At 40.4% G+C, this 17,946-nt stretch overlaps 1 protein-coding gene across 1 annotated transcript in view; it reads left to right on the top strand.

Moving 5' to 3' along the window:
- The window catches only part of phlpp1 (PH domain and leucine rich repeat protein phosphatase 1), a 101,591-nt gene that overhangs the window by 68,106 nt on the left and 15,539 nt on the right, over positions 1–17,946 (top strand). The window contains exons 3-5 of the mRNA XM_061979552.2: positions 30–155; positions 4,576–4,724; positions 15,836–15,982. Coding sequence (XP_061835536.1) covers positions 30–155; positions 4,576–4,724; positions 15,836–15,982 — 422 coding nt within the window. The remainder of the gene's footprint in view (positions 1–29; positions 156–4,575; positions 4,725–15,835; positions 15,983–17,946) is intronic.

The following is a 17,946-nucleotide window of genomic DNA, read 5'->3' as shown; positions in this document are numbered from 1 at the left end:
CTCTAACTGTGTGTGTCTGATATCTGCAGGTGGAGGAAGTGAAGAAGCACAATCACTGCTTGGCCTTCAGCTCTGCCGGGCCTCAGAGTCAGACCTACTACGTCAGCTTCGACAGCTTCACGGAGCACCTCCGCTGGCACAGACACGCTGCCAAGGTACCGCCAGCAAAAAAGGGCGTCAGAGTGAGATGGAGCGAGGGAATGCGTGCATATGCTCCCACGGCTTTATTTACGGGTCAACTGCATTATAAATCACAAGCACACGTGACTGCAAAGGGGGCACAAAGTAACAGCCATGATCACAGAGCATGTGCAAGCACAGCAAAGTGAACATATTTCACTGTAGTTGACACTTTGGTGTGGAACTCAAGGGTCACCCCTCCTTGCTCTCTCTCTCTCTCCTCTCCTTTTTCTCACTTGAACTGAAGTAGGTCATAGCCAGAAAACCTCTTTTCTAAATATTAACAGGGGCGTGCATGTCACCAGCACCCAGAGGGCCACTCAGAATAGAAGCCTGCATAGAGGCAACACGTGCCCTTGCCTAGACCGCACAAACGTGGCCCAAGTGTTTGCCTTTTCACCTTTAGTCAGGAGGTGGATGCTTGTCAGACAGCTTGTTCATGCATTGCAAGAATAGATATAAAGCGGTTAGACCCAGTGTGGATGGAAACTATGAAATTTGGTTTTCAGGCAAAAGGCCAGTTTGCCTTAAGCACTGCCTTTAGTTAGGGACCAAACCCTCAACTGATAAAGGACACAGCCCCCTCACTCTGGCATCAATTGTTTCCTTTAGGATGAGTGTAGTAAACTATTCCTACACTGTCAAGTTCTTATATGATGTAATCTGCCTGACCTTGTTGAGGCTTAGAAAATGGACTGGAGGTATCTCACAAAAGTGAGTACAGGTCTCACATTTCAGCAACCGTTCAGTGTACAGCTTGATAGCAATATAGATTTACTCTACTAAGACAATAAGTTGACTTAGAGATAGGCACAAAACATTGACAGTATGATAACGTTAGGCAAAAGTATCACGTTATGGTATTATAATTACAGCCTTGAAATGTGTTATTTTGAAATCATTTTTCAGTTAAACAGTCATTTTAAACAACATAATAGAACATGATGACAGTGGAGCATATGTGTGTAAAATAGATAACGATACTCTTTCTACATAAAATAAATGATAATGCCATTCTTAAAAGGGCCCTATCATGCAAACACAACTTTTCTTACCTATTTGTAACTGCTTATGTGTATTTGGGATCTGCATAAGTCCCGAATATTTGAAATCAAACTGTAAAGGAATTGCAGAGATATTTATAAAACTATCTTGCTTTCCTTTCTACTTCCTCAAACGGTCCGTTTGGAGTTTGCTCCTTTTGTGACATTGCCATATGTGACGTCAGCGGATTATCCTGCTCAGTGGCCTTGTGGTTGGAGTGTCCGCCCTGAGATCGGTAGGTCGTGAGTTCAAACCCCGGCCGAGTCATACCAAAGACTATAAAAATGTGACCCATTACCTCCCTGCTTGGCACTCAGCATCAAGGGTTGGAATTGTGGGTTAAATCACCAAAACGATTCCCGAGCGTGGCCACCGCTGCTGCTCACTGCTCCCCTCACCTCCCAGGGAGTGGAACAAGGGGTTCCACCCCACAAGGGGTTCACACAAACACACCTAGTGTGTGTGTGACTGTCAGTGGTACTTTAACTTTAAATGTACCTGTAGAAATGTACCTAAACATTCTCGCGCAATTCAGCCCATTTTATTTTATGTAAAACCGGCTTACAACATCATGTCCACGATTAAACCCAATGAAGGAAAATGCTTTAACTAGCTCATATCACTACACAAACTCTCAGCCTCATCTAAAGTAAAAACGTGCCTCACTTTTAACTTTTATGATTTGTGGCAATGTGCCAAGTCGCTCCGTGTGCAAAGATTAATCCTGCTTCAACCACAGACTTTCATAAAAACACGCATTTTTCATTGTCTTCTATCTATGGCACTAGGAGACAATGAAACGGTAAGCAATAACAGTTGGTTAAAAATGTGTGAATGGTATGTTAGCAATTTTAGCTCAAATTTTTGTGTAGCTAGCTTAGCCTTCTAAAGACAATAGCATCACAGTGGCCAAAACTACTTTTAATTGGATCAGTGCCTACCGTGTTTGGCAATGGACCAGTTCGTAATATAATCCGTTATTACGTTCGCAAGCCTCGATTATGTAGCCTATAACATACCAAACTGTATTAGCCGGCTCGGGCCTCTATTGTTTCCAAGGTTTCGAAGCAGCAGTGCAGCAAATGTATTAACATGATTTAGAAGAGAAAAGCATTTAATTGTCAATATAAACGTGCATACGTCCAGGATCTAGCATTGTAGAGAAAAATATTAGGTTTACGTTTAACTTAGCCGGTGTATAGTACTAGGTTCGATACAGTTGATACAGCCGCATGCGACCTGAATGATTTTACTCTCACTTTTACCGTACAGATGAAATAAAATGTCAGTGGTTTTGAAAACCGTCAATTTTTAATACCACCGTATACTTTAAAACCTGTAACCAGCCCATGCCTACAGGCGGTCATTATTGCCTAAATATCTGGCAAGACGAGAGAGTGCCTAGAAAATTGTGTTTTACCTGCAGTCAAGGATGGTAGTGGTAGTATCATTGTATTGGTGGTGCATGAGTGCTGCCAGCAATAGGGAGCGCTGGTTCATTGCAAGGAAACATGACTTCATAAAATAGTCATCATAAAACAATCATAATTCAAATCAAAGAATGTCAATAACATACTTGCAGTTGTCATATGCACAATTAAATAAGTGTTTTCAGCCTGGATTTGAACATTACCATGTTAAAAGACATTTAGCCTCTCATTCAAGTAGTTTTCATCACTTCATGCTCACAGATTTAGCTTGGACAGAACAGATCTAGTCTGAGCGCTTGGCGCACAGGTCCTAACTATTTATCCTCTAACATGAAGAGGAGCGTATGCACAGGAAGGAATGCTTATGTTCTTTTGTGTTGTAAAAAAGAATGTGTCCATCAACAAATGTTAATCATAGAATCGAAACGCTGGTACACTAAATCACATCGTTCATACACTAAATGGAATCGTATCAAATCGTCCATACACTAAATCCAATCGTTCTGTTTTAAAGAATAAATCGTTTTTGAATCGCAACGTAACCCATGTATCGTGATGCGAATCGAATCGTCCATTACTCCAGCAGAAATACTGCTAAGTGACGATTGTGCTCATACTAAATAGTGACACGTTTACACCAGGGATGTCAAACTGGTTTTCACTGAGGGCCACATGGCAGTTATGGCTGCCATCAGAGGGCCGCTTGAAACAGTGAATAATGTATGATTTTGTCTCTGGATTTCATTATTAATTGTATATATTGTTTTGAGTAGAATGTCGATTTTACATTAAAAACTTTACATTTACAACATTTTACGGTAAATGGAAAAAGAGTACTACTGTTTTTTTTGGGGGGGGGGGGGGGGGGGGGGGGGTTACGGAAAAAGCTGGCAGGTTAGTTGCCAGAATTTTTGTGTTAAATTAACATTGTTTTTTACAACATTATATTGTTAATGGAAAAACAGTAAAAGTTATTTTTTTATTCTGGCAACTTAGCTGTCAGTTTTTTCTACGTAAAAACAAATGTACCGTCTTTCCATTTACAGTAATACAACGTTAAAAACAACAACCGTAGATTTTACAGTCAATAACTGGCAGCTCAGTCAACAGAATTTTAACGCAAAAAACAGTAGTAGTTTTTTTTACATTTACAGCAATATGCCGTAAAGAAAGATAGGCTCCAGAACCCCCCGCGACCCCGAAAGGGACAAGCGGTAGAAAATGGATGGATGGATGCTGTAAAGAACAACGTAAAATGTATTGTCATTTTTATTAATTTAATGGGTAGTTTGCTGTAAAGTTAAGTATTTTTATTTAGACAAAAACATGTTTGGAAAGTATGGTAATATACTGTAATATTCAAGTTTAAAAGGAATGCAATTTCAAGCAGTACATATATTTTTTCTGTCAAAATTTTAATAATGAATTACATTGAGTGAGAAAATATTAAGTAATTTGACAGATATCATTTCCAGGTGTTTGCGGGACAGATATAATGATGTGGCGAGCCAGATCTGGCCCTCGGGCTTTGAGTTTGACACCTGTGTTTTTTACACAATATGGACTTGGTCACTGTGAATTTTACTCATGTGTGACAATAATCAGAGTAAATTTAGACTACTATACATGCTGTGCACTGACTACTCTAAAGTGCATCAAACTTTCGTTTCTATAGTATTGTCCCTCAAGGGTTGGCCAGGGAACAACTGATCCAATCACACTTTTAGCTAGAAACATGTTGATGTAATGTGCTCTTAGGTCAGATAACTAACCTGCTGGACTTTCCCTGGCTACGCCGATAGGTCTAAGAAGATTGGCCACTGAGTGACATTTGACCCTTCAGCCATAAGCTACACACACATAATCTTGTTTACCTGCCTGTGTCTTATAAACTGTGTGTCTGTGTGTTTATTGCGTCTAGATGGTGTCTCAGAGGATCAACTCAGTCGATCTGTCCTTCTGTAGCCTGGAGCAGCTTCCCCCCAACCTCTTCTACAGCCACGACCTCACCCATCTCAACCTCAAACACAACTTCCTGCCCGCCGACCAGTGGCTACAGCAGCTGCAAAGGTACGACACCATTGCTAATGTCCAGCAGGACATAATCACACTTGTGTGCACGCTTAGATAGGATGAGCATACTTGCCAAACCTCCCGAATTTTCCGGGAGACTCCCGAATATCAGTGCCTCTCCCGAAAATCTCCCGGGACAACCATTCTCAAAAATTTCTCCTGATTTCCAGCTGGACCTGAGTGAGGAAAGCCTGTCGTCACGTCCACTTATCCTCCATATAAACAGCGTGCCGGCCCAGTCACGTTATAACAACTACGGCTTTTGGCGCTCAGTGCGCAACTGCACACACAACAAGAAGGAGACTATTATATATGTCTCCGTTATCCATAGGTTTATCTATAACCCATAAAGTAGGTAGGCAAGGAGCTATTGCTCAGCGTGTGTTTATTCCAGCTGGCACTTTAATACACTGACACACAACATCATACATTGCTTCAAAACTAGTACGGTAGTAGTGAGGAGTGTTATGTGTGTGTATATGTGTAAATAAAAGAACACTGAAATTGAAGTATTTCTTTTATATATATATATATATATATATATATATATATACATACATATATATATATATATATATATATATATATATATATATATATATATATATATATATATATATATATATATATATATATATATATATATATACCTCCCCATCTCCCGAAATCGGAGGTATCAAGGTTGGCTAGTATGACAATGAGATGGGCTATTGTATAAGTAGATGGTGACAAGAAGCAATATGGAACCTGGCAGGCCATGACAGACCAGTTTGAATCACTTAAGTGTCCCCCTGCAGTTTGCACGCCAGAAATAAGCGGGGCCGCACAGAGCCCGAAGAGGCTAGCCAGGGCTATGCTGTACCAGACGTGGCCAAATGAGCCCAGAAGGCCAGATTCATCTGCAGGGAGGCTTTTAATGTCCCTGGCCCTTTTCGCTCCCTCTCCGTGGGCACCATCTGCTGCTTGCTTATTGCGGGGTCTAGATTACAGCGCTACAGCCAAGACGTGTGTATATACACGATGTGTGCAGTTGTGTGTTGCATTCAAAAGCATTGTGTATGTGGGATTTTACAGACAGACAGAGCGATCTCCCTTGTATCCAACAGAAAATGTTTCTGCAGGCTACAAATAATGCAACAACAGGAACGAGTGGTTGTGCTCGTGTGATCTTACATGCATCCAGCCTGTGAGTCTGCTTGCGATAAAGTTGTGAATGAGTTGGAATGACAAAGATGCTCTTTCTTGGCCATTTATTTTCATCTGCAACATGTGGATCAAGGGTAGGGAACCTGTGGCTCTTATGATGACTGCATCTGGCTCTCAGATAAATCAATCCAATCCAATCCAATCCACTTTATTTATATAGCACATTTAAACAACAAAATGTTTCCAAAGTGCTGGAAATCTTAAATCTTAGCTGACATTGCTTAACACGATAAGTAACGAATAATTCAGCTGGTAATCACATTGTTAAAAATAACGTTCAAAATATAAAACATTCTCATGCATTTTAATCCATCCATCCATTTTCTAGCGCACCTGTTCAAGAAGTCGCATTAATAGTAAGAAGTATTTTATTTATTTTTGGTTAGCTTCAGAATAACAATGTTATTGAAAAGAATAAGATACTTATTACACTCTAAAAATGTTAGTATTACTTTAAAAATGCACGCATTTAGTTGTATTCAGTGTTAAAAAATATTGGTAACACTTTAGTATAGGGAACATATTCTAAGTAACAAAGACTTAATTTAGAGTTATTTGGACACGAGGGAAACATATGAGGGTTAGGGTTACTAATAAGCAATAATTCTGAGGTTATTGAGGGAAGACTCTTAGTTAATGGCTTACTGGTTGTATAATAAGGCCGTGCAGAATAAGGCATTAATAAGTACTTAATAATGACTAATTAAGAGACAGTTACTAATTTGCATGTTAATAAGCAACTAATTAATGGTGAATATGTTTCCCATACTAAAGTGTTACTAAAATATTATATAGCTCTCAAGGAAATACATTTTACAATATTTGGCTTTCATGGGTCTCTCAGCCAAAAAGGTTCCCAACCCCTGATGTGGATGAATGGATGAAAGGGGTTTTGAAGGATAGCGCCCAGATGACCAAAATTTCACGAAAAAATTCTCTTTTTTGCTCCTGAAAACGAATCTACCCATTTCCCATAACCCATCCAACCATCCATTTTCTACCGCTTGTCCCTTTCGGGGTCTCGGTGGGTGCTGGAGCCTATCCTTGGACAAGTCGCCACCTTATCGCAAGGCCAACACAGATAGACAGACAACATTCACACACTAGGGCCAATTTAGTTTTGCCAATCAACCTATCCCCAGGTGCATGTATTTGGATGTGGGAGGAAGCCGGAGTGCCCGGAGGGAACCCACGCAGTCACAGGGAGAACTTCCAAACTCTACACAGTTCTGCCACCGTGCTGCTCATTTCCCATAATATAAATTTGTTTTTGAGTAGATTTGTAGATAACTAAATGTACTTGGAACGCCCCCTTTCAATCGCCAGACTCGATATGTCACCCCCTCTTGGTGTGACTTGATGTTTTTATTGCCCTAGTCTATGGTTGCTTCAAAACTGATATCGTTAACATTATGACCAAAAAATATAAAGGAAAACATCAGTAGAAGAGAATACTATCGGCTTATCTTCTTTTTCTGAGCACCGGATCTGCACTTTTTTCTCTGTTTTTCTGCAGGTTCTGACTCAGTCTTTCTTCCTTCAGGGGTGCTCCTGATTTTTGGGATCACAGTTGGCTTGTTTTTAAAAAATATTTTCCATACAAACTCTGACCCTTCTTCTTCAAAGTCAATATCATTAAAATGATCACTGAAAATTACTTTCCTCTCGCTTGTTCCATCCCATTTTGCAACTAGAGAGGTCCATTATACTTTCCTCATATTCCCATCATTTAGAAATGTTTGCAGGCTGACCCCTTCTTTAGTTGTATTGGTACGACCTGCAACAATGCCACTGGCAGACATATTTGATAGTTCCTTTAAATTCTGCGATAAAATAACATGATTCAAGATGAAGATGCTACCAAAACACATACTGCGCAATATGAAATTGCCTCCAGTTGTCTGAGGGTGATGTCAGCAGGCTGATGCCGGCCCGCCAACATTTTGGAGATTAAAGTGGGCGTTCCAAACTTGTTAGAAGACAAGCCTAAAATCCTAGTGTGTCTATACTACCTGTAGACACCATTTTGGGTCCAGACCTATGAAATACAGTCATGGCCAACAATATTGACACCCCTGCATTTTTGTCAGATAATGCACCACTTCTCCCAGAAAATTGTTGAAATGATAAATGCTTTGGTATTCACATGTTTATTTCTTTTGTTTGCATTGGAACAACATAATCCCCACCTAACATCCCTGGATGTGAAAGGAAGAGAAACATTCATGAAAGACTGCAATAAAGGATTGTTAGAATTGTGGATCAAGAACCTTGAGCCACTTCCAAACAACTTCAAGCTGACCTGCAGACACAGGGTACAACAGTGTCAGCTCGCACTATCTGTCGCCATCTCAATGAAAAGGGCCGCTATGGTGGAGACCCAGGAGGACCCCGCTGCTGACACAGAGATATAAAAAAGCAAGACTGGAGTTTGCAAAAACTTAACTAAGGCAGCCAAAATCCTTCTGGGAGAACGTCCTGTGGACAGATGAGACTAAAGAGGAGCTTTTCGGTAAAGCACATCATTACACTGTTTACAGAAAACAAAATGAGGCCTTCAAAGAAAAGAACACCATGCCGACAGTCAAACATGTCACTGATGGGTTGCTTTGTTGCTTCTGGTACCGGATGCCTTGACTGTGTGCTTTTCATCATGAAATCTGAGGAGTACCAAATAATTTTGGGGCATAATGTAGGGTCCAGTGTCAGAAAGCTGGGTCTCCGTCAGAGGTCATGGGTCTTCCAGCAGTTAGCAAAAGAAGAGTGGTCCAAATTTCCAGTAGCAAGGTGTAAGAAACTCATTGATAGTTACAGGAAGCGACTGATTTCAGTTATTTTTTCCAAAGGCACCCTCAATATTAAGTTGAGGGTGCCAATAATTTTATCCAGTCCATTTTTGGAGTTCTGTGTAAAATATCAGATTTGGCTTTTTTTTTTTGGGGTGTAGTTCCAATGTAAACAAAAGAAATAAACATGTGAATACCAAAACATTTGTACTTTCAACAATTTTCTGGGACAAGTGGTACATTATCTGACAGAAATGCAGGGGTGCCAATATGTTTGGCCATGACTGTAAGTGCCTATGTTGTCAGCATTAGATGAGCCCTTTAAAACCAAAGTGAGATCCCTTAGTGGCCAAACATTGAAGCATGGCCTTATTAAAACCAGAGTCGGCTCATCCTCATTTGACTCAGTGTTACACACAAGGAGGTCAGTAATGAGAAAGAGATATTAACAGAGGGTGGAGAGTGTAAGGTAAAACAGAACCTACTACTTTCTGGCCCTGTATGAATGTGTTTGGATAACATTGTGAAGGTCTCTGTTTGCGTGGCGTATAAATACAGGCAGTGTGTCTGTGACATGTAACATGGAGTCACTGTGCTTTTGTTATTTCTCCCAAGAGGAGAGCGATGCGTGGAACCCCGCCTCATGCCATCTTTGCTCTGTGGCCAAATACCTACTGGTGGATCAGATATGCATAATCAGTTGTCTGGGAGACGAGCAGTTTCCTCTGGCATTAAACAGCCTTCCCAGCATGCATCTCTCTGCCTCTCTCACACTCTCTCCGAGACTGAAGTCATCCCTCGCCGACTGAAGCGCCGTGCAAATGTGTTTGGCCTGTTTATTTGCATATGTGGGTATACATTAGCAAGTTGTGAAGCAGCTTCTGACACACGACTCGACATGATGAAGGGTGTTTATTGGTAATAGGCTACGAATTCAACGAGATCACGCCACTATTGTTAAACAGAACATCGTAAGTATTCGTACAGGGCTTACGACGGTATAGCACTTTGAGAGCATAAATCTCCACCAAAGCTAGCCTAGTGCAACAATGCCCTTCTGAGGAGATTTTTAACTTTCTATGTTCTTTGTCAGGCTTCTCCTCCAGTTGAACCTCTGCTACTCCTTTGGGAATTACGTGGTGTTCAGTCGCGGGGCAGCCCCGCTACGGGCGACTTCCTCTTTTGTTGCTCGGTCTGACTGGGGCCTTTGAGACAGCTTTTTTTTTTTCTTTATTTGGCTTCTGAAGAGAGTTCTTCTGAATCTGAAACTCTGAGTCCGGTCCTCTAAGGAAAGATGATAACTTGCCAAAGTCACTGTGGAGCACAGTTCCTATACTACCAATTTCCACTGCAAAGTACTGTGTAACATTTCTAGTACTTGATCAGCATGCCCAGATGAAGCATTATGTGCTAAGTAAATACCTGCTAGTTTCTCATTGATCGGATTTGTCATTGCCAAATTGTATAATTTGGGTACACAGGGTATAAAAATAGCTTAACCTGTTGCTGTGCGTTAGCTTTGAATCAAATCAAATCAAATCAAATCAACTTTATTTATAGAGCACATTTAAAATTTACCACAGGGGTAGCCAAAGTGCTGTACAATGAACAGGTTAAAAGATAAAACGAGTACCGAGCAAACACAACACAATACAAACAGAACACGATAAAAAATAAATAATTAAAATAGAATTAATAAAAACATAAAAACATAAAAACAGGATCACAGCAGGTGTATTATGGGGCGCCATTGCAGGATGGATATCACTCAGTGTTAAAAGCCATGGAATAAAAGTATGTTTTTAAGAGAGATTTAAAAACAGGAAGAGAGGAGGCTTGTCTAACACTCAGGGGTAGGTCGTTCCAGAGCTTGGGAGCAGCAACGGCAAAAGCTCTGTCACCTCTAAGCTTCAGCCTTGTGTCAGGGACCGTCAACAGCAGCTGATCGGCTGATCTTAAGGATCGGGTGGGGCAGTAAGGCTGAAGGAGGTCGGAGAGATAGGTTGGCGCGAGGTTGTTTAGACATTTAAAAACAAATAAAAGGAGTTTAAAATGTATTCGGTAACGCACAGGGAGCCAGTGAAGGGACGCTAAAATAGGGGTGATGTGCTCACGTCTGCGGGTCTGTGTTAGCAGACGAGCAGCAGAGTTCTGCACGAGCTGCAGGCGGGCGAGGGAGGCCTGGCTAATGCCAACATACAGGGCATTGCAGTAGTCAAGACGAGTCGAGATAAAAGCGTGGATTAATTTCTCAAGATCATGTCTTGATAGAAGCGGTTTCACTTTCGCTATTTGGCGTAATTGATAAAAGCTTTTTTGAACGACGCTGCTGATTTGTTTTTCGAATTTAAAATCTGAGTCAAACTTTACCCCCAGGTTTGTGACAGAGTCGCTGAGATACGGGGTCAGAGTGCCGAGGTCAACGTTGGGGGAGGGAGAGCGACTTGGACCGAACAACATAACTTCTGTTTTATCTTCATTTAGGCTCAGGAAGTTAGCTGAAAGCCAGACTTTGATGTCGTGCAGGCAGTCAATAAGACGTTGAACCGTGTTATTTTGTGCCATGGGAAAATAAATCTGGCAATCATCGGCATAAAAATGAAATGCAATACTGTACTTCCTAAAAATAGAACCAAGGGGGAGAAGGTAAAGTGCAAATAAAATTGGGGCAAGGATTGAGCCCTGGGGGACCCCATGTGGTAAAGGAGCTGTGGACGACATAAAACTGTCTACTTTTACACAAAAACTCCTGTCGGTTAGGTACGACCGGAACCAGTTGAGGGCGGCGCCCTTAATGCCCACACAGTTCTCAAGACGAGTGATTAAGGTGGCGTGGTCGACGGTGTCGAACGCAGCAGACAGATCTAAAAGCACCAGGACAACATATTTACCAGAATCAGTGGACAGGAGGACATCGTTAAAAACTTTTAGAAGCGCTGACTCTGTGCTGTGGAGGGCTTTAAAACCGGACTGGAACAGCTCAGTGATACCATTATCCTCTAAGAAGGGCAACAACTGACTGTAGACAACCTTCTCTAATATTTTGGAAATGTATGGAAGATTAGAGATAGGTCTGAAGTTAGAGAGGAGAGAGGGGTCGAGGCTGGGTTTTTTAAGTAGAGGTCGTACCACTGCAGTATTGTACTCCGCAATATCCACTTTGCTGCAGCGCTTCGTTTTCTTGCTGCTTCCAGTCTCCTCCCAAAGAAAATGATTAGTCTCAAGTATGGTTGTACAGTATACCGGTACTAATAAAGTGCCGCGGTACTCATGAATTGAAAACGGTACTATACTGCCTTTGAAAAATACCGGTACTTTTTTTTAATCCGCATGCTGCCGTGCGGTGGTGACGTTCAGAGCGGAGGAGCATGTTTAGTGTGTCAGCGCGCACACACTCACAGAGTGCACAAGGAGAAACAGTGAGGAGAAGAAAAATGGCAAATCAAGGCAATTCTACTGGTTAAAAAAGAGAATGCGTGAAGCACAATATGAAGGTATTTGGGCTTCAAAACTACCAATAAAGATAATGCATTAAACACGGAAGTGCCAAGCTGCAAGCGCATCATTTAAAACATGCCTCACCAAAGGTGGCATGATTAAAGTATTACCACTTTTGCTTTAAACTTAGCTCAACAATTAAATAACAAGCAGTCAGATCGACAGGTAATTTAGTTAAGTAGCTCCTCTGTTGTGTTACGTAGACATGCGCACAGCTGCTTGGTTTAATGACAAATATTAGCGGCGTTAAAACCGCCCACGTAGTGTAAACTAATGCTTGTAAAATGACTGAATTTTGTAACAAATTGCTACAATTTGTGTTTTCTCCTTTGTGTGTGTTTTACATGATATATGTCCTATCTGTGTAGTTTCAGCCATAATATTGTTTTTAGTAATTACATATGATTGTATTTGTATATCTATCTGTGTTGGCCATGCAATGAGGTAGCGACTTGTCCAGGGTGCACCTAACTCCTGCCCTAATGCAGCTGGGGTAGGCCCCAGCCCTCTGTGACCCCGACAGGGACAAGCGGTAAAAATGGCAACCATATCTCATAAAGCATAATGTCAATAAAGCTTTATATTATATTCTAACCTAATCCTAGATTATGCCAGACTATATGTAATATACAAAATTGTAAATTGTTCTTTGAGCGCAACAAGAAAAGCCCAAAGCCTTTTAATTTTTATTTTAATAAATTGTTCTTTGGGTGCAAAAAGAACCATATCATATCGTTAGAGTTTTTGTTAAAATTAAGCCAAAAATGAATTGTTTTTGTGGTGCCCTTTATTTTGAAAAGTATCAAAACACATTTTGGTACCGGTACCAAAATATTAGTATTGGGACACGGACAACCCTAGTCTCCAGTAGGGATGTAACGATAAATGTTATTAATGAAAACAACAAACATTACCGTCTTTTCCCAATAAAAAAAACCGGCATACCTCAATTCAAGCTTATATAAATACATTGCTGTCTGAGCAACTAAGCTACTTAGTTGTGCACATTGAACCTTCAAACTGTGCTTCCTTAGGACAGAGTGATTGTTTTATACTCAGAGGAATACAAGATGGAGGTGTTTTTACTGTGCCTTCACTGACCACTGAACAGAGTTGGTCACCACAACACCCGCCAGAAATAATAAATAATAAATTGTTTCATTTAAATAAATCTTAAAAAAAGACAAAAATAGTAAGACTAAAACATCAGTGAAGCATCAGAAACACACAATATGAAAAATAGTGTGTATTTTAACAGTGTGTATTTATTTGAGTTACTATAAACTTGGTCAAAAGATTTCAGTGTGTCTAAGTACTTTTTAAGCACATTCAAACCTTCTAATTTTGGTCACCTATGTGGATGCCACGACTAGATGAAAATAATACTTTATCTTACCTTTAATTGTGTTTCCTCATAAATTGAAGCAGTGGGGAAGGAGCTCCTCTCTGTCTGGCCAATTACTTTGTCTTAATCAAAATAAGTACGTCCACCTCGCTGTGACATCACAACGTAGCAAACAGAGCTCAAGCCAAAATGAATGAACATTATGATTTGAGGCATTGGCTTTGTTTAACACGAGTATCCAACATTTTTAAGTCCGAAATGTATCCTATGCTACACCAGATATCCTTCCAGACCCATTCCTGGCAGGGAATTTAACCCTCACTTTCTTCCACGTTAGGCAGAAGCGTACACCATTACACCACAAGAGATTAACAGAAGAAAAGAGTGTGAAATGTTATATAAAGCTCCCTGACGTTCATGAATTCCATTGACATTTCCTACAATATTTTTGATTGCCATAGCACAATAGGGGAACATGCACATTTGTTCCTAAAAACAAGAGGACTCCGGTTTTCAAAAAGACCGTTGGCAACCCTAATTTTGGTGTCGAAAACCATGTGTGTGAATGCTCCAAAGCATTGACACAAGTGGTTTTCTATTTATTCTTCTTCTTCTTCTTCTACAGATTTTGGCGGGCTCTGCCTTCCACATGTTTCATCCGATTCAAACCGTTCCAACTTCAAACTGTTCAGCCTATTCGGGAATTGCGGGCTTTCCTTAAATTCCAAAAATTCCAAGATTTCCAGATTCCAGGTTTTCCGGAACATTTTTCCCATTCAAAATGAATTGGCCATTTTTCAAACTTCCACCATTTCCACATTTTTCAACCGATTCAAACCATTCCACCTTCAACATATTCCACTCATCCCGGAAATTCAAACCATCAGTAATCTTTTTTTTTTTTTTACCCTTTTTTCTGGCGACTATTCCTTCCACATTTTTCAACCCATTTCAACCGTTCCACTGTCAAAACTTTCCTCTTAATCAGGACAAAAAACGAATTTGTTTTTTGAAATGGAAAGATTCCCGGTTTTCCCGAAATTCCTGGAATTCCTCAATACCATTTCTCAATCAAAAATGTCAACATTTCTCGACCGATTTGAAAAATTCCAACACCAACCATTTCAACTCATTCAGAACATTCAAGTGTTTTAACATTTTCCAAAAAATTCCCGCTTTTCCCGAAATTCCCAAATGTCTATGAAATTCCCATTGAAATGAATGGGACATTTTTTCAAAGTTCCACAATTCCCACACTTTTCATCCGATTCAAACCGTTCCAACTCCAAAAATATTCAGACTGTTCAAAATTGTGTGCTTTCCTTCAACAATGTTTTAAAATTCCCAGATTTCCAAGAATTTCCAGTTTTCAGGGACATTTGCCCCTTTAAAATGAATTGTCAATTTTTTAAACTTCCACAATTCGCACATTTTTCAACCTATTCAAACCATTCCACCTTCAACACATTCAACTCATCCAACTAACACTTTCCCACTCTTCAATATTCAAACTATTCTTACATTCATACCACATACTGTCAGCATTTCAGTTCAACTTCATTGGAGCATTCACACGCAATTCCTTCAGGAATTGCCTCATCGAGTTGTTATTGTTCATGTGTCTCCTGTTCTGTTGAATGCAGCAAATTCTCCCTATATTATTTTTAAATGGTTCCCTCCACCAGGAGCCATTCTGCAGTCCCCCGTAGAGCTCTGTCAAACTCGTCCCTCTAATCCTGCTAACCGACAAACAGACTTTTAAGATCATAAACTCATCAGTGGCGGAGATGAAATCGTCAGCGCAGCTTCAGACAGGCTCACACTCGAAGATGGCACGATAGGACAGACGAGTGGAGCAGGGGAGTGATATGAGCATTACTCAGCAGATTGCAGAGGGGGATTTCATGGGTGAATGACATGCACAAACACACAGGTTGCTTGCAGAAATCACTTGGCCACCTTAATCGATCACTCTGAACATTTTTGGGTCACCTTGATGGTATGCATGTATGTGTGTACATAGTTGAGGGAAAAATCCAGTGTGGCCAGATTAAACAGCTACTATCACATTGCTCTTATGCCGGTATGCGTGTAGTAGTACACAAATAAAACCCACGTGAAAGTCACCTCTCTAAATGCCAGCCGTCTCTAGTGTTTGAATGCACAACACAGACCTCAGGGTTTGCCGCTGTTTGCAAAACTCAACGTAAAACCCTGCAAATGTTAAAAAGTCTCCATTAAGGATGTGTTGTTTTCTCTTTTAATGCGTATAGGTTCTCTCGTCTGCGGAGCCTGAACCTGTCCAACAACCACCTCGGGCAGTTCCCACTGGCCATCTGTGACATCCCTACGCTGACAGAGGTCAACCTCAGCTGTAATTACTTGCCCTGTGTCCCCGGCTCTGTGGGAGCCATGACCAAGTAGGTAACAGCAAGGCAGAACGCGTCAGAGTTCTGCGTTAGGTCTCCACAGAATTCACAATTGACATTTTAATGACGTAAAACGGTGTCCCAAGTGCCTGTTTATGACCACCAAAAAAAAACAGTTTCAATGACGTCATTATGGATGTTACACCATCGCTTCTTCACACAAGACAGCTTTGTAAAAAAAATTAAAAATAACAGACTTCACTACCGATCTTAAAATAAAGCCTGGAGCTCTGCCAAATATCAGTCAGTCAAATACAGAAATTGGAGCTTTGATCATTTAGTTTTTCATCAGAGACTAGGCTAACATAGCATGATATTGCTGTTAAAGTGTGAGTGTAGTGTTAGCATTGAAACTCACATAGCTATGCTAGTGTTGCTAACGTTTGGGTCCTCCTGTTCCGCTCCCTAATGTTAACTAGCTTTTTGTAATATATTTTTAGGACAGTCCCTTTTCACTTCTGATACAATACCAATATTTGGAACTTTGAGTATTGGCCGATACCAATATTAACCCAAAACGATATCGGCACAAATTATAGTACAAACCCCAAAACCAGTGAAGTTGGCACGTTGTGTAATTCGTAAATAAAAACAGAATACCATGATTTGCAAATCCTTTTCAACTTATATTCAATTGAATAGACAAGATAAGACAAGATATTTAATGTTCGAACTGAGAAACTTAATTTTTTTTGTTTGAGAATGACTGAGCATTTCATGGAAGCTGGCACCCACCTGTTCCCAATTAGCCTGTTCACCTGTGGGATGTTCCAAATAAGTGTTTGTTGAGCATTCCTTAACTTTCTCCGTCTTTTTGTCACTTGTGCCAGCTTTTTTGAAACATGTTGCACATCAAATTCCTAGTGAGCTAATATTTGCAAAAAATAACAACATTTTCCAGTGCGAGGGTTAATTATCTTGTCTTTGCAGTCTATTCAATTGAATATAGGTTGAAAAGGATTTGCAAATCATTGTATTCTGTTTTTATTTACGATTTACACAACATGCCAACTTCACTGGTTTTGGGTTTTGTACATACTTGTAATATTTTGTAGTGTGGACTTGATCAAGTCAAATTGCTCCAACAAAGTTAAGTATGGAATAATACAACACACAATATACTTTAATTGGCAGAAGAAACATTAAATATTGTTGCACAATTATGTGACCTGTTGAAAAATAATATAATTCATAACCTTTCAGTAATGGGTTATGTTCCTTTTAGTGTGTGAAAAACCGGGTTCATTTTTTGTTGTTGTTTTCATGACTCACATGAGGCCATTGCCATCCCCACAACCGTCAAACCTTATATCTTTTACCAAAAGTTTACATAGCCTAATGTTGCGGCGGTCACCTAGTAACTAGCACCTGGCATTGCCGCCGCCACGGTGTACTTTACTAGTTTCAACATGCGCTAACCCCCATTGTGACGCTCGCTATTCAAACGTCGCCGCTGTCATGACCCGTCCCTGACTCCAGTCCCGCACAAGTCATTCTTATTCTACCGATCCGTTGCCTCATTTAATGTGTACGAGCCAATGTTTACACTTCTTTTTGTGTTGTTTTAGCAAACTCCACTCTTTGCTTTTGCGACCTTCAGATGACACAACGCAGAGTTGTGTCAATGCGTTGGTCTGGACGACATTATGTTAGGTTCTGTCTTGTGATAAAGTGACCTAATTCTGCTAACTGGTTACAGATTGTACAGTATGTCGTAGTTTTAGGGAATTTTGAGGAGGACCCTCTCTTGAAGGGAAGATTAGGGAAGAATCCCATTTAGATTGGCATGAAATTAGATTGTGTGTTGTCCAGTTTGCGTCACAAACCATAAACAGTAGGATTAAAGTTAATGTGAACACGGGAGCTTGCCGTATCATCCATCCATCCATTCATTTTCTACCGCTTGTCCCTTTCGGGGTCGCTGGAGTAAATATACAAAATTGTTCTAAAATATT

This window comes from Nerophis lumbriciformis, linkage group LG19 (assembly GCF_033978685.3).
Source record: "Nerophis lumbriciformis linkage group LG19, RoL_Nlum_v2.1, whole genome shotgun sequence".
Classification (NCBI taxonomy): domain Eukaryota; kingdom Metazoa; phylum Chordata; class Actinopteri; order Syngnathiformes; family Syngnathidae; genus Nerophis; species Nerophis lumbriciformis.
The sequence above is the reverse complement of the archived record's forward strand: the minus strand, read 5'-3'. Positions and strand labels throughout refer to the sequence as shown.